Below are 22,281 nucleotides of genomic sequence, written 5' to 3' on the forward strand. Positions count from 1 at the left end.
AGTGGTCTGGCATCTGTGGTACCCGTGTTCACACACTGAAATGGGAACTCTGCTACAAAGCAAGGTCCCTACAAGGCTGGGAGGTCTGTGCAGCCACCAGCTGGTGTTCTTGGTAGAATGCCTTTATGTATGCAGTTAGTAAGTAGTGACTGTATCTCCTTAATAATAATCTTTCATGGCTCCCTATACTCCCAGATACTTATTTTAATAATTTTTTAATTTTTTTCCCATTATATTAGAGCAACTTTTTTAGTTCACTACTTCTATACTTTATTTCTGCATGCCTGTTTCTTTGTTCTTTGAAAGTAAGTATGGGTTTTATTTTTCCCTAGATATGCCCTTTTATGTGAAACTTAAGAAAATATTAAAATCTCTTGATTAGATGATTATCACTGTGTAACAATGCATAGCCGAAATAATTATTGAGAAACTAAAACCCTTTGACTGTAAAGCCTCTACTTAAACTGCAGGTGCTTGCAACTTTACCTTTCCACATTAATGGTATAATGGTAATAACATGGTATTAGGAATATGGTGATGAAGTGTGAGACCTGTATTGTGTGAGATCAAATACAGGTTTTTGTCCTGTTTTATACCTGAAGTTATTGTGATGATGATGTAGCAATTTTGATTGATGTTGTTTGGATTAACACTGTGATAGTGAATCTGAAATGTGGTGCAAATTCAGTATTTATAATATATATCAATCTCAATTGGCTTCAACCTTTGCACATTCAAAACTTGTTACCATAACTTGAAGTAATGACCAAAGGCAGTACTGCATTGAAACATTTTCAATCTGATTGTTTTAACAATTTTAATCATAGAGAGTGTAATTGAAAGTTACTGTATTCATAAGAAATACAAGGTATGTTGATTAAGTAGTTATTTGATTGACAATTTCAGTGTACAAAAGAAAAGAAATTATATCTGCTAAATATTTCCATAAATAGAAAGAAACAAACGGGTGCATTCTCTGGAATTAGTTTCATGCTCCAAGTACCCATTCTTCAAACTCCAGGATCTAGTTTCCATAGTATTTTTTGAAATACCTTTCATTTTCTGCAACTTAATTTCTTGTATTTATGTTTTGGGTTTTTTTTAAATGCCTTTACGTCTGAGCTGATGCTTCAGGTTTTCATTAAAGTTAGTTTTACTTGACAAGTTGACAGGAACAATTGTTGCTCACTGGCCTTTCTATACTTAATTCAGTTGGTGAAATAATGTGTTTATAACTAATAACTAATATATAATATTACTAAGTTACTAATAACTAATCTTTAATATATAAAGATTAGTTTAGTCGGATGCTATAGTAAGAGAATACTTAACTCCCTTTTCTCTGCTTTTCTGGTTTAAGAGCATGAACTTATTGGAGAGATAAATTTTGGAGACTAAGTGCTTATCTTGTGGTATTTTTTTGATTCTCATTAAATTTTGGGTTCTGTGCCCTTACCGTGAAAATTGCCTAGGTCTTCAAGTGCAATTGGTATTTGAGAGCCTCATGGAAGCTAATACAGATAATTGTGTGCTTCCAGCATTTGAAAAATGGGTTATTTATGGATTTAACAGCTTAATTCAAAAGTGCATTGTAATAAAAACCATAACAAATCAAAACCTCAAGCGAAAAATAATTCTCGCCCCTCCCACCCCCAAAAAAACCCACCCCAAAAGTTTACAACTTTGATTTCACAAGCTGGTCCATTAACCTGCTACATAAATTTCATTTTGATGGAGTCACTTTACAGTGAAGAAAGCCAAATTGTTCAAGTACCTCTCTTCCAAGGAAATACATAAAAGGTAGTTCTAAAAGAAATATTGGAAAGCAAGGATAACCTATTGTCACTTAGCTCTGCTACATGTTTTTAATAAGTTGGCTTTTACAGTGATAAGTGGAAAATTCAAAGTTGCTCTTTCTGTGGGATAAAATTAAGAAGTACCTAAGTCATAATATTGTTTATGTGACTAAATTATGGAAATATAATTAGAAAACCTTGAAGGAAAATGAAGGCTGCAAAGCACTCCCTTGGGAAGTATGGAAGACTGGCTTTATTTCTGCTCATATACCTGCTGGCAGTGATAAAATTTCCAGTTACATGGGCTGCCTTCCTGCTTCCCCCCTCCTCACCCCAGCCTCCAAAAAAATGGAGAAATTAATCTTCTAAAGAGAGTTTATTGTATTTAATAATGCAATATTAATCATTGTAGCTATGTAGCTCAGATTTTTTTTTTTTTCTGCCAAATATGAAGTGTAATTCCTTTGAGCTAAGCCTTGGAAATTTCCCCATTTGTGCCAGTAATTGCTGCTGGAAGATGGAGGCCTTAGAAATCAATTAAAAAGTTGTATTTCACATGGCTTAATTTTTTGATAACAAATGAAACACTTAACCACAAAACAAAACAGAAAAATTTCCAACATAAAATAATTGTTAAGAAAAAAAAAACTGAAGGCTGAACTTCATTGAAACGATTGTTTTGGGAAAATTATCCCTTTTGAGAAACAATAAATGTTGCCCAGTGTTTCGTAAGGTTTTTACTATTAAGGAACAAATAAGAGGGCAGTATGCTTATATGGTGGTGGTCTATTAAAGCAAGCAAGCAAAAAATTCAAAATGAGACAAAAAACCCACCCAGGATTTAGAAAGCAGTGATCTTTATAATACTAAAAATTATATCTGTGGCATATAAAACATATTTTTTTACAACTTCCTACTATATAACTGAACTTACTTTCTTGTTTTTGGTTGTTTGGGGTGTTGGTTTTTTTTTTTAATTTCATCTTTGGAACCTGATTTGCTGGAATATTTTGTCTGAACTAATGTCTGACTGTGCTTGATTTCTCACAGGTCTCAAAGCATTTTAAGAAATACGTTTCTACTACCACATAGTTTCACATGTAGAAAATATTTTCATGGTAGATTACAAGGTCTAGAGAGCTAATTTTGTGACATTCTGAATTGTATAAATAATAATATTTGCTCAAGTATGCAGGAGGATCTTCTTGTTTTTCTCCAGATTTTCCACAAAGGTGTTTAGTTTGATATTTCACTGAAGTATTCTGTCATTGTGGTTGTGACTAAAGCATGATGATGTGCTCATTGTTTACTTTTGCAAAAGAAGTCTAAAGGGTATACATTATTTTGGTGCTTCTTTTTTAGATGGGGAATGAAGTGATAAACTGGATATGCTAACCTGACAGATTGTAATGACACAGTACACTTGGGGAAATCAGAATTACTGTTCTTTCAGAGTAGCATCCTGAGACTACCACTCAGTAACTGCAGGGAACAGAAATTCAGAGATGGATAAAGAAACCACCTGTCTAAAGCAGTCAGCTGAAACACATGAACAGACAGAACAGAGGGGAGTATATGAACTGTGTGACCTGTACTGCAAGGCAATTTGGTGAGAATCATTGATATAGAACATTGAATTTCTGGTGACTACCTTTCTGAACTGCAAAATGAATGAAAATAGAAGAGGAAAGGGTATCTTGGAGAGAGGTATGGTACATCACATATCCTTTCCCTTTTGACCTTGGATCTCTCATTATGTCCAATTTAAAGATTTCCCTGGAAGGGTGGCATCAAAGGCAATGTGATTTGGAGCCTTTTTCTTTTTTTTTTCCTGCCTGAGAATGAATTGCTAAAATTGTGTGTTAAGTTAAATTCAAAACCTTTGTTTTTTTCTGGAGTGCAAAGCAGCTACTTACACTCTACCAGGTATCACTTTAGTAGTTCAGACTGTTGTAATACTGTTGTATTTATGAGATGCATAAATAGAATCTGTAACATTTCTTTTGGACACTGAAACAAAGTTTTCCATCATTTTGCCCTCCAGCATTAAAGGCCCAGTGCAGCAATACACTTCTGTGCTGCTGGTACGTGCAAAATTTCATTCCCACTTGTCTGGAGGCACATCTCTGTGGGCTCACAGTTAACCAAGTGTGGTGGGCTGGGTGCCAGGTGCCCACCAAAGCTGGTCCATCACTTCCCCTCCTCAGCTGGACGGGAGAGAAAGTGGAATTAAAGGCTCCATGGGATGAGGTAAGGACAGGGAGAGGTCACACACCCATTACTGACACAAACAGACTTGACTTGATGTCAGTTTAATTTATTGCCAAATAAATTGAGATAAAGACAAATAAAATCAAGACTTTAAAAAAGACTTTTACTCACCCCTCCCTTCTTCCCAGGCTTAACTTTGCTCTGCATTCACTCTAGTCCCCCATGACAGCATTGCAGGGGGACAGGGAATGCGGTTGTGCTCAGTTCATTACACACTGTCTCTGCAGCTCCTTCCTCATCAAGAGGAAGTTTCCTCACTCTCTTGCTGTGCTCCAGCATCGGGTCCCTCCCACAGGGGACAGTCCTCTGCCAATGTTTTCATTGTGGGTCCTTCCCACAAGCTGCAGCTCTTCACAAAGTGTTCCAGCATGGATCCCTTCCATGGGGTCCAGTCTTTCAGGAACAGACTCTGATCCAGGGTCAGTGCTCCATGGGGTCAGCCACAGGTCCTGCCAGCAGACCTGCTCTAGTGTGGTCTTCTCTCTCTGTGGGGCCACAGATCCTGCTACGAGTCTCTTCCAAGCACAGGCTTCAGACAGAATAAGAGACTCCTTTGGTCATCCACCTGCTCCATCATGGAGGTTTTCACAGGCTGCAGGTGGATCTCCACTGAGAACCTCCATGGGCTGCAGGGGCACAGCTTCTTCACTATGAGCTTTACCTCAGTTTGCAGGGGAATCTCTGCTCTGGGTCTGGAGCACCTCCTCTCCTTCTTCACTGACTTTGACATCAGTGCATAAATATATATTTAGTGAAAGTTTATAAAAAATGTATTCTTTTTCCACTATGAGCCATGTAAGGTCAGCATACAGCACAGGGCTGTTTCTTCCTGCCATGATAAGCTAAGGAATCCACATCAGTCAGCTTCTAGGACAAGATCTATAAAAGATTCCATTTCATTAAAACCTGTGTCTCACCTGTGTGTGATGAAGCCCAGTATGATCAATGTGCCAGCTCTGGGAACAGCAAATAAATGACAAGGGTGGTCTTAGTTTCTCTTCTGAGAACTTGGCAAGGGGGCATTGATTGTGCCCTCCATATTGACCTATTTAATGTCCAGGCTGGCTCAATTGTTTCTATAAAATCTGAGCTGTGCAGGCTGCTTGGCTGAAGGCAGAGGAGTTCTGGAAGTGGGTAAGATGTAGGAAGATATGGTGAAGACTGGCACCATGCAGTGTGGTAGAGGCTGTGCTGCTCTGCCATTAGTGTCACTGGGAGGTCCTGCACTCAGGGTGACACTGTGGAGTCCCAGCTGCAGAGTCAGCTGTAGCTCCACTTCTGATTGCAGGGTAACTTTCCTGGAGCTTGGACAGATGGAGGAACAAAAAGATACCATGTGAGGCAGTGGTTGGAGGAGGAAGCAGAAAGTGAGGGACATCATCCTGCCCTCTGAAGAGTTCTTAGTGTAGAGCCACATTTAGGACATAATATAAAGCAAATATATTCAGTTTGTAAATTCTGCTGTGATGGAGAAAACAGGTGCTCTCCTTGCTGGGAAAAAGAAAGAAAAAAATGTAAAGAGAATAACAAAGATGCTGTGTTTCAATTGTTATGCCTCAGGATGTTCTAATGCCATGAAAGTATCATTTCAGAGATAACTTCTGCAGTGAAGTGAGCTCATTTTTTGTCCCCTCTGCAACACCTTTACTTAATCAGAAAGAACTTAAAAAAAGATGGCAACCCTGGCACTTCAGAAGCCAACTCTTATGGCTGCCCTTGAGCTGAAGTTATTGCAGTGAGGAGAGACTTTGGATTTCAGTGTCGCATGTATCAGAGACTGAAGTCTAAAGAGAAGAGCCAAGTGTCTCAGGGGCAGAAAAAGAACAAAGGTTATCAGCCATTTTGTAGCAAGGAAAGAAAGGACCAGGAAAAGTTACAAAGTAGGGAAGGAACAGGTCTCCAAGGACATAACATGAGTGGAAAGCAAGGAATACAAGAGATGGTTATCTCAAATCTAGTGCATATGAAAAAAAGAGGAATTCAACTCAGATGAATAGAATTGATAATTTTGTGTCAGAATTTTGGTTTTGTAGCATTTGAGTCCAATTCTTAACTATCCTGATTGCTGATAATGAGGAAGCTGCATGTGCAGCTGGGGGGCGGGGTATGAGCTATGTTGCTTTTTTTTTTTTCATTTTCCCTTTTTTTATCAGTGGATTAAAATATGTTATTTGGTCTCTAGTAGTGTCAAGACCATACAAATTACACCTGCCTAAGGAAGCTAAGCCTGAATAATACCACCTGAGCTGATGAGAGACCAGCTGTAGGACTAAAGATGGTCTGAAGTTCTCTTATAACCCCAGTTTTTATACCCACTGGCCAAAAAAATTATTTGTGTTGCCCATTCCGTGTGTTTTGTGTAAGTTCTTTGATTATATCTCTGTCTAGTGTGGTTTCCTTCTAGTTGTGAGCCTGTGTAGTGGCCTCCAACAGGACCAGTAAATAAACAAAATAAACAACTAATGGCACTAATTCCAGCAAGTAAAACTTAGGCATATGAATGGGGCTGAGCTAAATATATAGGATCAACTGTCATGGAAGATCTCTGGAGTACCTCAGGAAAACAAGCTAAGGCTAGGATAAGAATGAAATACAGTCAGAAGAACAGAAAAAAAGGAAAATTCACCTATTTATAATGTCTACCATAGTGACTGTGGTAGAATTGGAGACTTAGGCTGCCAAAAATAATTAGATCTTTCACAGGTCGGGTGCAATTTGGGCACTTAAAAAAAATAGTTGCTTTCTTTACTTCTGCTTGTATGCATGTTCTGACAGGAAAGCAAATACTGTCTCTGTAAGTGCTGGAAAACCCAGTGGAAACAGAATAAACTGAACATCTCTTCTTGAGAATATTGAACACTGCATCACTTTTCAAGCTTTCCATTCTTGATATAGAGTGGTGCTTGTAAATAACAAGTCCATTTTTTTTTCTGCAGCATTTCTAAAACAAATAGCTAGAAGGACCTGAAAGCTTAAGACAATCTACTTGAGAAATTCTGTGAAACTCATGAAAAACTCGGCTAATTTTCCACAGAAGACAAGTTACATCTACCATATCTGTACTTTATAAATGATGTTTGCTCAAGTAATTCTGCTTTATTGTCTGCTTTTGTATTTCACTTTTTATGCAGTTTGGAAATAGACATGTGACAGCCTTCTGTAAATGAGTCGTATTCAGAGGAATGAGACTCTTGGTTGTCATGAATGGAATAATGTGCTATAAATGCTGAAGACACAAAAATGTCAAACCTTCAGTGATTACCCAATAGGCAGCAATCTGAACCAGTTTATTCATATACAACTGACTTTGAGAGTTCAGTGATGTTCTAAGTTGTTGGTCTGTTAAACCAGTTTGAGTTTCAATACCAGAAAATCTGGAAACAAATGGGATTGTATAATTGGATAGAAAAACCCCTCAACCCAGAAGGATGTAGTCTAATTTGGGTTCTGCGAAACCTATTTAAGGAACAGAGCAAAATCAAGATTTTTACCTTTTTTGACTTTGTTAAATTATCAGTGAACAAAAATGGGATTAACTTTTTACATAGCTTGCACTTAATGATTGTAGGTGATATTTAATTCCTAACTCCACAGATATCTTAGAACAGTGCAGAAAGTTTCTGAGTAAAACAAATTTGTACCAAATAGCAATGGCATGGTGTAGAGGCACAGGCTACAACCCCCAAGGTCCCTCAGGTAAATGCTTTTGCCACTAGCTTTTGGATGCAGAGTTTGAGGGTCTTTTAGAGTCTCTATTCACTTCTGTGTTAGTAAAATACCTGTTTCTTTAGCGTGTTTGATAACTTTAATTCAGCTTGAAATTTTGAAAATTGAGAGAGAGCTGCCATATGGTTCCCGAAGAGTTACATGTTAAAATAGTTTGTCTGGATTTCTTTTAGATTAAAGGGTGGGTTTGATTGTGTCTACACAAAGTATCTTTTAGTTGTTAAGAAACAGAGAATGACTATTTGAAAAGCAGAGGAAACCAATTTTCTTGTCCATTGAAACATTATGAGCTGGGTTCTTGGGAGTCTGATATTGCAGTCTTACAGAACAGAGTAATTTGGGTTAGTCTTTGGAATATGAAATAAGGAAATCTGTACTGGGTTAGTGCAAGGGTTTATCCAGCCCTTCAGCTGTCTGTCTCCAGTGGTAGCCACAAGCAGCTGCTTTCAGAAAAGCTGGCATTTGAAGAAATTCACTATTTTCTTCAATGCTCTCCCAGTCCATCAGTTTGCAGCTCAAGGGATCTCCTGAACTGCTTTTTACCTGTTTATTTATTAACCCCCAAAGGATTTCTGCTGTTCACTGGTGCAATGCAACTGGACCGTGTTTGTAGTTTTATAGCTCCATCTTCTACTGCAGCCATTCATTGCATCTTTCAACCTGTCTAGTTTGAAAGTGCTTCTGTTTCAAAGCTGTCCTTTTTGGTTTACACTTGGATATCCGAGGGAGTCCCTGGTCTTTGGCCAACCGACAGGATTCATCTCTCTTCTGTGTGTGTTGAGAAATGAGGCATCTTCCTAGGCAACACTGGCTTATCTAAGAGCAGCATTTGCAAACAAATCCATTTTTCATAATAGGTACACACAATGAGCTTAGACAGCACTGGGACTGCATTAAAAAACACTTGTAAAATTTTAGCAGAAAAATTGTTATCAACAATAGTGTAGCAACAGGCTGATTATGAGAGAATAAAGATGGTTTATTTCGTAGAGTGAATTCATGTTACAGTATAAACTGGCTATTAATGTTTTTCAAGTGCTGTAGATTCACCTTCATCTCTTTCTCATTTCTTATTTTCTGAGGCAAAATGAGAATTTATTCCTCTTTTGTCTGAAAAACACTATAAGAAGTTTCAGGGTGTGTCTTTGGACTTATATAATGTAATTCTCGTGGTTTTATTACTATATCATAGTTTCAGTTGTGATTTCACATCTTTGAGCAGTTTTATGTGACAGCTGCTTTATGGTCATGATTATAAGTCATCCTTTTTGGTTTGATTGCAGCAGCAATCTGGGGACCATAGCAACGTGTTTTGCTTATGAAATATGTCACTGGGAAATCAAGGTTTAGTCACCATTTGCTTAAACAATGAGAAATTATATTTTAAAAAGGAAGAAAAAAATGCCAGATCTTTTTTCAGTACTCTTTCCTGAAGATCCTGTAATTCTTCTGGAAATAGTAAGAGGAATCCTATTTCAATTCTTTGTGCAACAGTTGTCTTTTTGCATAGTCATCATAGCAAAAACCTCAATGTAATGGTTACTTACCTTTTACAGTATTATACCTGTTATTATCATTTCCAGAGGCTTGGAAAGCTCCAATTTTTATATGATAACGAAAATACTTTGCTACGTATTTTGTTAGTTTCACCAGTTGAAGTCAAAATGTTGTTGCTAAAATGCTTGACTGAGTCCTGGCAGCAAAATTATTTGCTGTAGAATTTGTGACAGTCTCACAGCTCTCACAAAGTCAAAATCCCATCATTGGGGAAGTTTCTGAATTAATTAAAGACATGTCTGAAGGAAGAGGAGATTGATATGCTCCTGTTTTCTGGATTGCTTGGGTGTTGTAAAAGTGAAAGAAAATTCTGTTGTCTGGTCACAGCTCTTCTGCTTAGACAAAGTAGTACAGAGGCGCTGAAAATTACTTGTGGGCCTTGAAATACTATTTGGAATACCTGATAATGCATATTAAAGTGTGTTGGTTTTGTCTTAGTGAATTGAATATGATGTGTTTCATACTTAATTTTCAGTGTCTCAGTTGAGGTGACTGGGTAAAAATGGAGGGCATGAATGATGAACCTGAACTCACAGTAAAAAGCTATCTACTTTAATAACATTCCAGTGTCAATTACTGGCAAAAACCATGCTGTGACTTCCCATGAGAGAAGGTTCACAAAGGGTGAAAGTGCCTTTTGGTCCTTGCTTAAGCAGTTAATTGCCCGGGAAAAAGTCTTCGCAGTGTGAGTGCCTGGTGTAGTGACTGAAGCCTTTTCCTGAGCTCTACTGCTAAATCCTGCGTGTGTCTCCTTAGTCCTTTATTGAAGCTTTCTGTTTCCCTATAATTCTCTTTGCCTCACTTTCCCATAAAATCCCTACAAACCCTTCATGGCTCCACAGTGTTACCTGGGCAGAAGGTGCTGTGCAGCTCTCTGCTGTTATCTGTGGACTGACTTCCAGATTGAAGCTCCTGCTGAAGCCCCTGGCCAGCTGAGGCCCTTCTCATCCATCCAGACAGTGATTTTCATGAAACTCACTCTATTGCTTGTACCAGATAGAGTTGACCACTGTAAAAAATTAATTAGAAACACAGACAGCATGATCACTTCCAGTGTGTGGATTTGAATGTGTACATTTAATGGGCTATACACCACTGCAGGACAAAAGCAAGTCAAAGAGTTGTTCTGTTTTAGCGATGCTAAACCCAGAGTTATGGTTCTGTCCAAAACACCTGCCAAAATTTATTGAGTGATTGACATAAATTCATAGGGACAACAGCTCAGAGTGGCAGCTGTGGGTTGTTTTCAATATTGCTGGGTATATTGACAGAGATGCAGGGATTATATGTTGTTGATATCAGTGAATAAAACTGCAGCCCTATTTAGCACAGAGATTGGTCCAGGGATTTGTTGATTGACATGGTGGCAGCAATTATTTGATTTATGTGATTATTTTTCTCTATTCATTTGACCAACAGATGACCAAAATCTGCCTTCCTCATGCAGTTGCTGCTGGGAGAACTCAAAAATGACCCTCTCATTGCCTTTGTGCTGTATGCTCCTAATGCCACAATTGTGAATCTCATTTCTCAGGACAGCAATCTGTAAAATTATGTTAAATACTTAGCTGTGTAAGGTTTAATTAATGCCAGAAGCCTTCAATAAACAACAGTTGCAATTTGGACTGTGATAATTTAATGATTCTTGCACTCTGTCTAATGTGTGTTGTGTTAAATCTCTGCATCAAGTGACTGTCACTGACATGAATCGCATCCCACCAATGTCCCTCTATGCACAGAGGCAAAGGAAACCTCAAACCAACTGAAATATTTGGAATATTTGATAGGCAATGTATGCAAATATCTCCTCTTAGAGACCAGAAGGATGTTAATGTTTCACATGGTAGGTAGGGAAGAAAAACATAAAAAGTTAACTAATGCCTTTGACAATTTCAAAAGTTAATAAAACAGCTTCCCCAAGTAAAGCCTTATATTAAATGTTTTGCAGAATCATCTGTTAGTAATGCTACAGGATTTTGATAATGCTGTTATGTTGCAGTATACTTGTTTAAGCAGAGAGTTTTTATTTTGATGAATAGTGATAGTCACCAAAAAAACCATGAAAGAAGTTACAAAAAAATAACTCCAACCTTTTCAAAACAGATGTTTTGGACAGACTGAAATTCTGTTTGTGTACCCATGCAGATCCTGGCTGCATTTAAAGTCGTGTACACCATAAAAGTGATAAATGTGGTTGTTCTGAAAAGGTATAAAGGAAGAAAAAAACCCCGAAGTTATAAACAGTGCTTCCTTTCGTAACTAAATTTAGTAGGTTTGTGTCCATTTACATGTTGGCTTTGTGTATATGTGTCAGCATAACTCTGCCAGCTGAATCATGAACATATCACCTAGAGGTGATGTTTTTGCAGTATATTTCAGTGAAAGCAAAAGGGCAGGGAAAAAATCTATCTAATCCATATTTTCCTATCTAGGTTCTTAGTTCATGCTAGACCATGAGAAATGTAATGTGCAACCCCCATGAGACAAATACTTGAAATAAATATTTTTATATCCTTGTTCAAAGAGTAAAATTTTTGAAGTTGCAGCTATTTGTGAAAAACCTGAACATGAGTTTGCAAGCAATTTAATTACAGACTTTGTCTCATCTCCATTTTGAGCTAGTAAATATATGGAAAGCAGAACTTAAATGGATTTAAATGGATTTTGCTTATTTTTGATGATAGGGTACTTTAGACATGAAAGGGCAAAAACTGGTGTGTATAAAACTGGTAAGTTGTTTCATATGTTAAGAGGGGCTGTTTAATACTGTTCAGTTAAGTAAATGAGAACACTAATTGAAGAGAATTTCGCTGCCAATCTGTGATGTCCATTTAAATAAAAATGCTGTGTAAAAGCACTGAGAATCAGTGGTGTGCAAGTTGAATCTTTGAACCCTAATGTGTAGCTCAACTCTCCTTTGCAGTAATCTTCCAATTCAGTGTTGTACTGAATACTCCTCTGCTGTGGGCTCTGAGAAGGTAACTGACCCCAAAAATTCCTAGCCTAAAAGTGAGTGTGTTGAATTTAATGGTGTGAGGAAGTCTGCTTTTCCAGGACACAAGATTTGGGCTACATATTTTTGCAGCACTCTCTAACTCTTCATGTGGCTTCACATGACCTTTAAAAATAAATCGCTTACTATTCTTCTTCAAATATTTGTGGGATGATTAAGTCAATAATGCTTATGTAGGTTTTTTTTTGTGTTTGCTGCTGTGTAAGGCTTAGTGTCCCAGTATCATAATTTCTGAGTTATCAAACTGGGGTAATACCGTCTCCTCATTTGGTCTGTTGGGTGTTTTATATTTTGGGACAAGATTTTATTTGTCTAGGTGGTCCTAGCAGTCGGTGCAGCAGTGATAACCCAAGGATATACGGGTTGAAGGAGATACTCTTCTCTTTTAGATGAGCTACTATAAGACTCAGTAATATCTTCTTGGACATCTGGGTGCAACCACAACACAAATTAAAACTAACAACAATGCTTATTAAAGGTTCAAGACTATTTGTAGAGATAATTTCTACATGAACTCCTGTACTTGATATGTCAGTCTTTTGAAGGGTTATGACTGCACAGCTGCTTGTGTTTCCTTTCCTTCCAATAACTTTCTCAGGTCTTGGTTTTTTGTTTTTGTTGTTAGGGTGTTAAGATTGGCATCATTCCTTATGGCCATATTATTCACAGAGTGTGACCATATAAGTTTTTTATTGCATTGCATTATTCAAAGCACGCATGGCCATCTCTGGGCCATATGTGAGTATGTGATTTGTGATTTTTTTTTTTTTTTTGGAGATGTGATCGGGAGAAAAAGTTCCTCTATTTTTTAGTGCCATGTTTACGTAGGTGTATATCTAAAAGTAGCCATGGGAGCCATAAGGAAATGATAACTTGCTGTTCAGATTTACTGAATGACTGAGTGATAGAGACAAACAATATACGGGTATTGCTTTAAAATATAAATCATAAATGCTAATAATAATTTAGCATTCTGTTGATGCAACAGATAGAACAGAAGTAATTAATCAAAATACATCTATTGTCAAGAAACTCTCCTAATCCAAGAAATGAAATGGAGTTTTTTTTTCACATGGAATAAACAGATACCTCCCACTGTTTAATACCTCCCACTGTTTAATGCTATGTTTTAAAGCATCTTCCCAGGATGCTTTTGAAAAATAATTTAAAAACTCAGGTATATTGGGAAAATCCTTGTTCTGAAATTCTGAGATTATCTTGCATTCCTGTAAACATTTATTTTTAATTTTGCAGCACATACATGAATACTAGTGGCAAATTTTACAGTACAGCACCTTCCAGTCAAATAAATGAGTCAGAACAGACTATTTTAAAGACTCTTTTCCTGTCTCTAATATTTGTCAGCTCAGTAGGCTAGGAGATTCACTTTTTGTGTGTTTTCTCTTTCTGATTAGATAGACTGGGCTCTCAAAGTTTGGAGTCATCTTTTATTTGTAAGGTCATGCAGCACTCAACAAAAGAGAAGAATTTTTATATTGCAGAACTTGGTGATGAAAAGTTTAAGGCAATACTTGGGATTATAAGGCTTTCAAAAGTTAAAATGGTAATAATCCTCTCTGGTTACGATCTAGTAAACACCTTTGCAGTACTGTAGGGTTAGCTGGCATGTCGTCAGCAGGATTTATAACTCTGTCAGAGATTTCAAACCTTGCTAAATATTGTTGATCTTCAAAGACCTATTATGGAGCGATTGCATTTTTAGAAACTGTCTTTTTTTCAGTAGATGTGTTCAGAGTTGGCAGTAACTAATTATTGAAGTATTGCAAACTGCTTGGAGACAGGCTTGTCTTAGCCCTTCTTTATCCATACCTGGATATCATGATCTGATTGAAATCAAAGCAAAAGGTGTGATGTCTTTGATTGCAGATGCCATATTTACCATTGAAATTTGCCTTGTGTTTTACAAAAGCCTCATAATGTAAAAACTGAAAAACTATTTTGGTTTGTGTAAGACTCCTATGTGAAAGCAACAGAATGTTCTTTGAAATTCTGTGTAGTTTAGGAGTTTGTTGTTTACAGTGATTTGACAGCACTGTAACCCTCAGTGAAACCTGCATTTGTGCTTACTTGGATGCATTCCCACCAAGTTTCTCATGTTTTTCTCATGATCAATGGGATAGTCCCCTTGGGGATGGTCACACCTGTTTGTCACTGTCGTTCCAGAGTAATGCTTCTAAATGTGTTGTGGCTATTTAGCACCTCAGTTCATAGTACATTTATGTGTGGATAGCTGAACCAAGTTGTAGCTGTTTTCTCATGCTGTGCTCAAGAGACAGCTGGGCTTTTTGCTGGGCTTTACAAAGTGTTTTCGAGTGTGATGTGACTCAGCTGTACCGCAGCTGATGGCTGGAGCTATGCTGGATATCATATGTTTTCTTCCCAAACTGAGACTCAAACCAATAGGGACTCAATTTCTATGGAAATAGCTGTCATAAAGTCAATTCTGTAGCTCATTATAGTCTGTAAATTAGGTAGAATAGATGGTGGAAAGCAGGTTTTTTTCTACTTGTTATCCCTTTGCTCTCTGCCTAACTGCTGCTGTTGATTAAGTTTAATCCCAAAGCACATCAGAATTAAAAGACTTTGCATTTTTATAAGTCTTCTGAAGAACAGCTTTTTCTCCCCAGTTCTGTGGTGAACATAAGTTGTTATTCTCAGTGGGGTTAATGCCTGAGTTAAGGGAAATAATCACATCTAAGTTGTAAATCTGACTGCAGTGTTAGTGGCTGTTGGAGGCTGTTCTGTATGTATGCTGAGACAGAACATTAAAACACCACTTTTATTTTCATAAAGTCTTATAATAATCTGTACAGACTATAGCAGACAGAGGTAAAAAGTTAATTTAATATATTTTGTATTTAAACTAAGTAACAAGAAAGGTGAAACAGCCATTAGAAAAAATATTTAATATGCTATCTACTACACAAAATATAATCCATGAAGATGAAAACACAGGTCTGCTGGACAGTAGAGTTTTCCTTTCAAATAGCTGGAGCAGTAAGTTTTGCTCCTTGATTTAATGTGACCATTTGAGGTAATTTGAAATAATAAGCATTTTCTCTTTGGAATTTGCAATTAAACAAAGCACCACAAGTGGTCACCATGCTGTCACTGGTAGGGAATAGAATAAGAAAACAGTCACAAAAAATAACTTCAACATGTTCTCAGTCAAAGCTGTGAAAATTGTTTTGATACTCTCCTGTTCAGAGAAGGAATGTTTTAGAAAACCAGTTTCATGTTTCAGGTTTTATCAATATCAACCCTTACTAACTCCCTAAATCTAAATAACTACTTTTTTCCTATCTGCCTTTCAGTGGGGAAGACTTAAGTTGTTTTCTTTGTCTTACATTTCTTACTTTTTTATCTTACATTTCACTTTTCTGTTTTATTTGTAATGTTTTTACTTGCATCAGTTATCAGCTGCTATCTGTTGTCTTCCTATTTCAGCACCTTCTGGTGACTTATTACAAACATGGTACTAAAATAGTAAGTATTCCAACCATGACACTTGTACCAGAGCTAGTTTGAGATATAAACTATGTGTGAACTTATTCCCATGTGAAAAAAATAGATAGAAACAGATCTTTATTGGTTGTGGTCTAATGCTTTTCACTGTAGTTGTTGAAATACCACAGTCAGCAATCTCAATAATTGAAGCAACTGTAATGATTGAGAAAATGTCCTTCCATGTAGTTTTTTTCTCTCTCCCCTCAAAACACACACTGATACACACACACAGGTACTTCAGAGATGGGTGCAATAAATGTGCCTGGCAATGTTGGTGTTAAAACAGCCATCAGCTCTTCCTGCCTTTTCTCTAATTAGGATGAACCCAGGTAATAAGAGTTTTCCATGCTCATATCCGTGTCACCTGCAAATGTACTTTTGTGCTGTTTATTTTAATAAGAAGCAATAACAACACACAGAATGGTAAGAAAATATGCTCATTAATGCTCTCACTTAAAAAAAAAAAGTCACCTAGAAGTACTTTGGCTGATCCTAAAAATATTTTTCAAATAAATTGCTTGGTCCCGTCTTAGCTTTTAGAAAGCCAAAGGTACCTATTTTGTTTACCCTGTAAAGAAAAAGCATAAGGGAAGATCTATTTCCAGTCTTTTTACTATGTAGTATCTTAGAGAAGGGGGAGTTGACTCCTCTCAGATGCACAGAGAAAGTGCATAATGCAGGACTGAGTCATCTATGGAAAAAGTCAATAATTATTCTGATTCACTAGGAAGCCTCTAAAATAAGGACAATTTTTGTCTTTTATAAAATGGCAAGAAGGTCTCAAGGAAGTTTCAGGCCTTGAAAAAACTTTAAAAATTGCTTTAAAATGTTACCTAATAATAGTAATCATCCTTAGGAGTAATGTTGTCAGGGTGGTGGAAGGCTGTTGTGTGAATAGATGCCCAGGTAACTCCTTTGTTCTGAATCCATGTTAAAGCATGCTGCCTGGCTTGTAAAGATCTTTCATCTTCTGTTTTGCTGTACTTGAGAAGAAAGAAGAGGCTTTTAGTTTCCAACTTTCTTTTCCAGTACCTGGACATCTAGAAAGTTTCAGTTTTTCCCATTTTAGCTCACTAAACGTAAATAAAAAATGTTACCATGTTAATGTGGAGTCAGAAATTGGATATGTTAAAAATGGATGTCGCTGCATATAGTTAAAGGAGCAGCTCCAGGAAAGGAAAGAATATTTCTTATTTCAGCCTTTCTAGCTTTCCCAGTTAATTTGTTGCCTTAATGAATATATGGATTTATTATGGTTTATTTTTTCTCCGCTTTTTCAAAATATGTATTTGTGAATCCATACAGAAAGAACAGAAATGCTACATTTCAGATACGCGGTTTAATGATGGTATTGCCCCAATTGCTATGTTACTTGAACACCCAGTATCTGTATTTGTAAATTGAAAATTCATGGAGCTTCTGAGCAGTAAAATGTGGTAAAATAAGATAGTAGATATATCATAATGCCTGGTTTTTAAACATGTAAAAGTGGGCTGGGTAGTGGACTAGTGAATTCAAACCTCCAGAGGACAAACCATTTCTGTGTGAACTAGGATTTCCTTTTCTATGAATTCAGTTTTAACTTGGTTGTTACATCAGCAAATTTGGGGTCAGGTGTTTTGTACAAGTGAAGAGATCAGTCTGAATTCTGTTTTTTAACCCTTATTTAAAGGGATTAAATACTGGAGATAAGGATTACTGAGGGATTGACTACTTTCTGCTGTTTATTCAATGTAGGGACGTACATACTGTGCCTTGAATCAAATAATATGAGAACTTGAGAGTCAATTAACTTGAAATTCCTTTTCAACAAATTCTGTTTTATTGTAATACATTCCTGTCAGTAGCATTCAATTGTATTTTGTATATCTTGAGAAATTTGAGTTCAAGGTAAGCATTTTTTACAGATACAGCTGAAAAATTAAACTGAATCAGTAAGCAGGAAAACATAAATCAATGCAGTAAAGAACTTTGCATTCTCCTTCCCCTCCTGTGTGCCTTTTCCTGCCTTACCCTACATATTTAGAGTTGTTTTATCAAATATCTTCTGGAAACTAAAATAGTATGCTCAAGGGCTTGATGAGGATCAGCAAGCTTAGTGAGCAGTTTCAAATGAAGTATCAGAATCCAAGCTTTTTTGTGTCAAAGCAGCCAGATATCTTTGCTCAAGCCTGTTCAGAGATTCCATGCCACACTTCCAAAAGTGTTTGAGGTACAGAGAGACAAGGATGGGAAAAGCAGAAACCAAGGCAATTCCCTAGAAATGCTTAGGATTTGCTAACATGTTTCTGTCGGGGAGAGCAGAAGTCATCCCAGGCTTGGCATCTGCAAGTTTGCATTTTCCTTAATGTTTTAAAAAAGTAAATTTTTTCTTTGCTCTAGGAGTGGTGCTGATATTTGCTGGAGTCCCTTCGTACTTGTCTGCCTCAGTGCTATCCTTCTTGTGGGCCCTGCTGTACCACAGAGTTGGACTGTCTGAGTCCACCCTCTGTTTAAGAGAAAGATAAATTTATAAAAGCATATAATAGGAAGGAAATTAACCTCCCAGTGTGAATAGCACCATAATAAATCTATTTCTTACCAGCACTCCATGCATGAGTTTTGAATTTATTTGGATGTTTGCAGCTGCAAAGCCCAGTGAGAAAAAACATGACTCACCTGTGCAATGTTATTTTGTTTTACAGGAAAAGGCTCAGTGCTTTCAGAAGGCTCTTGCTTCCCAAGCAGATAAATCCACGCAGACGGAACTTGCAGGCCATGATGTAAGTAGCTCTATCAAACAGTATTTTTTTCTTATCATGTTTGTGGATGTTCAGACTTCTGTCGGCTGGTTTGCCTCTGCTTTTGTTGTGTCCATGCATGGATTTGGTGATTCTAAAGTACCTTCAGAAACATGAGAAGATAATTACAACTGCCTGCCAGCACACCAATGCCCTGTTAATTTTAGGCTTTATGAAGAGCTGAGAATTTGCATAAATGAATGTGGATGGTATGTATTAGTCCTTGGTAATTTTTTTCAGTATTTATTTGCACACTTACTGACAGTTAATGAGGTTATTATGTTTAGAATTGTCATATGCTGTCTAAACAAGATTTGAAATTTAAAAGGTAATGGGATAAGTACAGTTTTGCCAAGTGATGTTAAAATTCTGTTTCCTAAAGAGCATCTGCCAGAATTTCTCCTAGAATGTATATTGATAATATGAATCCTCATGCAAGAACACAGTCAATGAAGATTCCTTAACTGTAGAAATATTATTTCCCCAGTTCTTCTAACTGGAAACATTCTGTCTGTGTGGCATTGCTTGAATACATGTAAGAGATTCTCACATCAGCCTCTTGAATAATCTTTGTGGAACATTTAGCACAGTTCCATTCTGGGACTTGTGCAAAGTCTAACAATAATTCTAAAAAAACTCTTCTGCAAAGTAGTGCTGTGGTTGTGCATTGCTATAGATCTACAAGCTGATTCAGGTTTATGGAAAGACCTCTGGTTATAAAGCAGGCTTTGAAATTTTCCTTTTAGTTCTTTGTCAGTGGAGCATTAGAGTTCTGTCTTCTGTGAATAGAAACATCAAAATTTCATGCTTTAATATGAAAAGTTTTATCTGCACTAACTTCTTTTTTGTGAGTTACCAAACGTGAACCCTTATATTCTACTGTGTCTGTGAAGTCATGTCTGGTGGAATTTACTGAAACTCTGAGGTGTGTATATGTTGCTATTGAAAGATCGAGAATATTCAACAATATTTAAAAACATTTTTCTGTATTGCAGTATGATATCCACTTCTTATGTGACCAGTTATCCTTTACAATACTTTCTTATGCGTTAGATATCAAATAAAATTCTTCCACTGTAAATGGGATCAGGAAATAGGTAAAGTTTGGGGGATTTTTGGTTTTGTTTTATTTATTTTTAGATTATGTTGTTTGTCTGGTGTTTTTCAAGCAGATGTGATTTATGCTTTTGGTTGTTTTCTCCCACATCAGATATGTGGTACTTATGCTGCAGGGATTCATGCTGTTAGCAGATTATATCTTTTTTTCCAGTCTGCGTTCCCTTGGAGTTTGCTGAGAAGTAAAAAATAACATTAGAACCTCCTCTCCCAAACAGGTTCCATTTTCTGGCTGACATTTGAGTGTTAAATGTTATAACAACAACAATAAGTTAAACAAATCCTTTTCTTTAGCATCATTCTCTTCAATTAGTGGAACATATTTTTCAGCCTTCCCTGATAAAATTCCTACGCTGTCAAGTTTCAATAATGTATTATCTCATAAAGTCTGTTGCAATGCAGGAATAAAAGGAAATGTTGAAAGTTTTTCTATGGAACAATGCTTCACCTGTACTTATGTGGTACAGAGTCCTTGTGAAAATTCAGTTGCAAGGGATTGATAGCAGAGAAAATTGAATGAATTTACAGGAGTAGCACAAGCCTGCTATGATCACAATGAGGTGGACTCAGTGAGGAGTGCAAATAAATAGTGTTAGCACTTTTTGTAATACTGTTTAAACTTCTTGCTCTTTTATTTATCAGATTGTACAGATTTTCTGTAAAGGATAGCTATTAATGATTAGGTCAGCTGTGTTTCTGTTGAATCCAAGTGACAATTACATTCTTTGCTTTTGCGTGAGATTTTAAAGAACAAGTTGTAACTGTTGCTAGTAGTATCTGTACATCATTTTATTCAGGATGTCAGTAAGTGTGTAAAACTACAAGAATATTGTGCTAATATGAAATTAGATTAAATAGAAAAATACAAAACAGATCAGAGAATACAAGATGTATTTTTCACCCCATTAGTTACACATTTTGAAAATAGTATACATTTAATACTTCAGATCCGATTTAAGAGGTGAGCAGAAAATTTAACTTCATTTCATCATTACAAATTTGCTGCTTTAATTTAAAAAACCAAACAACAGCAACAGAAATGTCCTTACATTTTTATTTTTCCTTAATTCAAATTTAGGAGGTAATAGTAGTTGTATAAAAGTGCTATCAGGAATTTGCATAGCATTATTTCATTAATGTAGTACAAATATTGATATACACTACACAGTGTAATAATTCAGAAGTGCTTAAAACAATATCTCTATGAGTGGTTTGGTTTATATTCTCATATATTCTTTTGTTCCACTGTGTAATCTTGAGATACCTGTTTTACAGTTGAGAAAACTGAGACAGGTTAGTCCCCAAAATAGAGCACTGCTTCATTTCTTTTTTTTTTTTTTTTTTTTTTACTTCTAGACATCATCCAGTAGTTGAGGCAGTTCTTTAGCCTTGGAGTTCATTTAGATGTGTCATTAAAAGTAAATGGAAGCTCTGACTTTGGCTTAGATGAGGAATTAATCCTTTTGTCCGTAGGGTGTACAGTAATAAAAAAAGCTGGAGGCGAGTCTATATTTAGGAAGGAGTGGTTTAAGAAGGAGGAAATGAAGTGTTTCACAGAGAGAAAATGTTCTTGTTTTTGTGGCCTGCTCTGAAAAAGTATAAACAGTATTGAATGAGTGTTTTGGGTAAGTGCGTGAGCAGTTACCAGAATGGAAGTTGTTAAAATATATTTTATTTTAGTGGCTATAACATAATTACAGTCAAAATTTGACTGTCAAGGTGATCAGTAAAGTTTGCATAATGCAATATCCTGCAATAACTTTGAATTGTTGGATAATATTTCTGATAGAGCTCTGATTTTTTCCCAATACAGCACATGGAGATTTTTCAGTGGAAGTTACTTTAGAGTACTGTTTAAGTAAGCAAGTAGAAGATAAAGTCTATAGCAGTAAAGATAATGTTTTTCATAAAGAACTGTTTGAACTGCAAAGCAAACTGCTTAATGTCTTTTCTGTATTAAAACAGTCTAATGCAAAACTTAATCACAGAATTAAAACATAAAGTTTAAAGTAATTTCTGATAATGACAAAAGAGGGTCTTCCATTATGAGAAATGCTACAGTGTCCTTAAGTGAATAACATGACAACGTTGCTACTTGAGGAAATTGAAAGTAAAATATCAACATGACTATTGAATCTATTCCAGGGAAGACATTGGGGGACACTCAGGGTTTCTATAAAGGCTAGTTGTTTTCTAGTGCAGCATGTCAAGGAATCCTCATCTTATAAGACTAATAGAATAAATGTATTAATAAATAATACATTTATTCAACATTGTTTTACAATATCTTTACTTAGAATCATTTAAAACATGTTGGGAGTCTTGCAGAATGAGCCATGTGCGCAACAGATTGATGTCAAAGCCGCTAAATAATAAATTATTAATGTGTCTTCAATAATCAATGCCAGTTTAACCTCCTTCACCTTCCTGTGCTTGCAAAGTTTTCTTTTATTGAGAGATCAAGGAAGAATTTCTTTCATGTTGATCAGGTTGC

The 22,281-nt window shown here is 36.4% G+C and overlaps 1 protein-coding gene across 9 annotated transcripts in view; it reads left to right on the forward strand.

Annotated features, from left to right (window-relative positions):
- Positions 1-22,281, forward strand: part of CCSER1 (coiled-coil serine rich protein 1) — a 621,761-nt gene that overhangs the window by 376,558 nt on the left and 222,922 nt on the right. For all 9 annotated transcript variants that reach the window (XM_064416942.1, XM_064416939.1, XM_064416938.1 and 6 more), the window contains one exon: positions 18,576-18,653. In XM_064416942.1, the coding sequence (XP_064273012.1) occupies positions 18,576-18,653 (78 nt within the window). The remainder of the gene's footprint in view (positions 1-18,575; positions 18,654-22,281) is intronic.

This window comes from Passer domesticus, chromosome 4 (genome assembly GCF_036417665.1).
Source record: "Passer domesticus isolate bPasDom1 chromosome 4, bPasDom1.hap1, whole genome shotgun sequence".
In the NCBI taxonomy this organism is placed as follows: Eukaryota; Metazoa; Chordata; class Aves; order Passeriformes; family Passeridae; genus Passer; species Passer domesticus.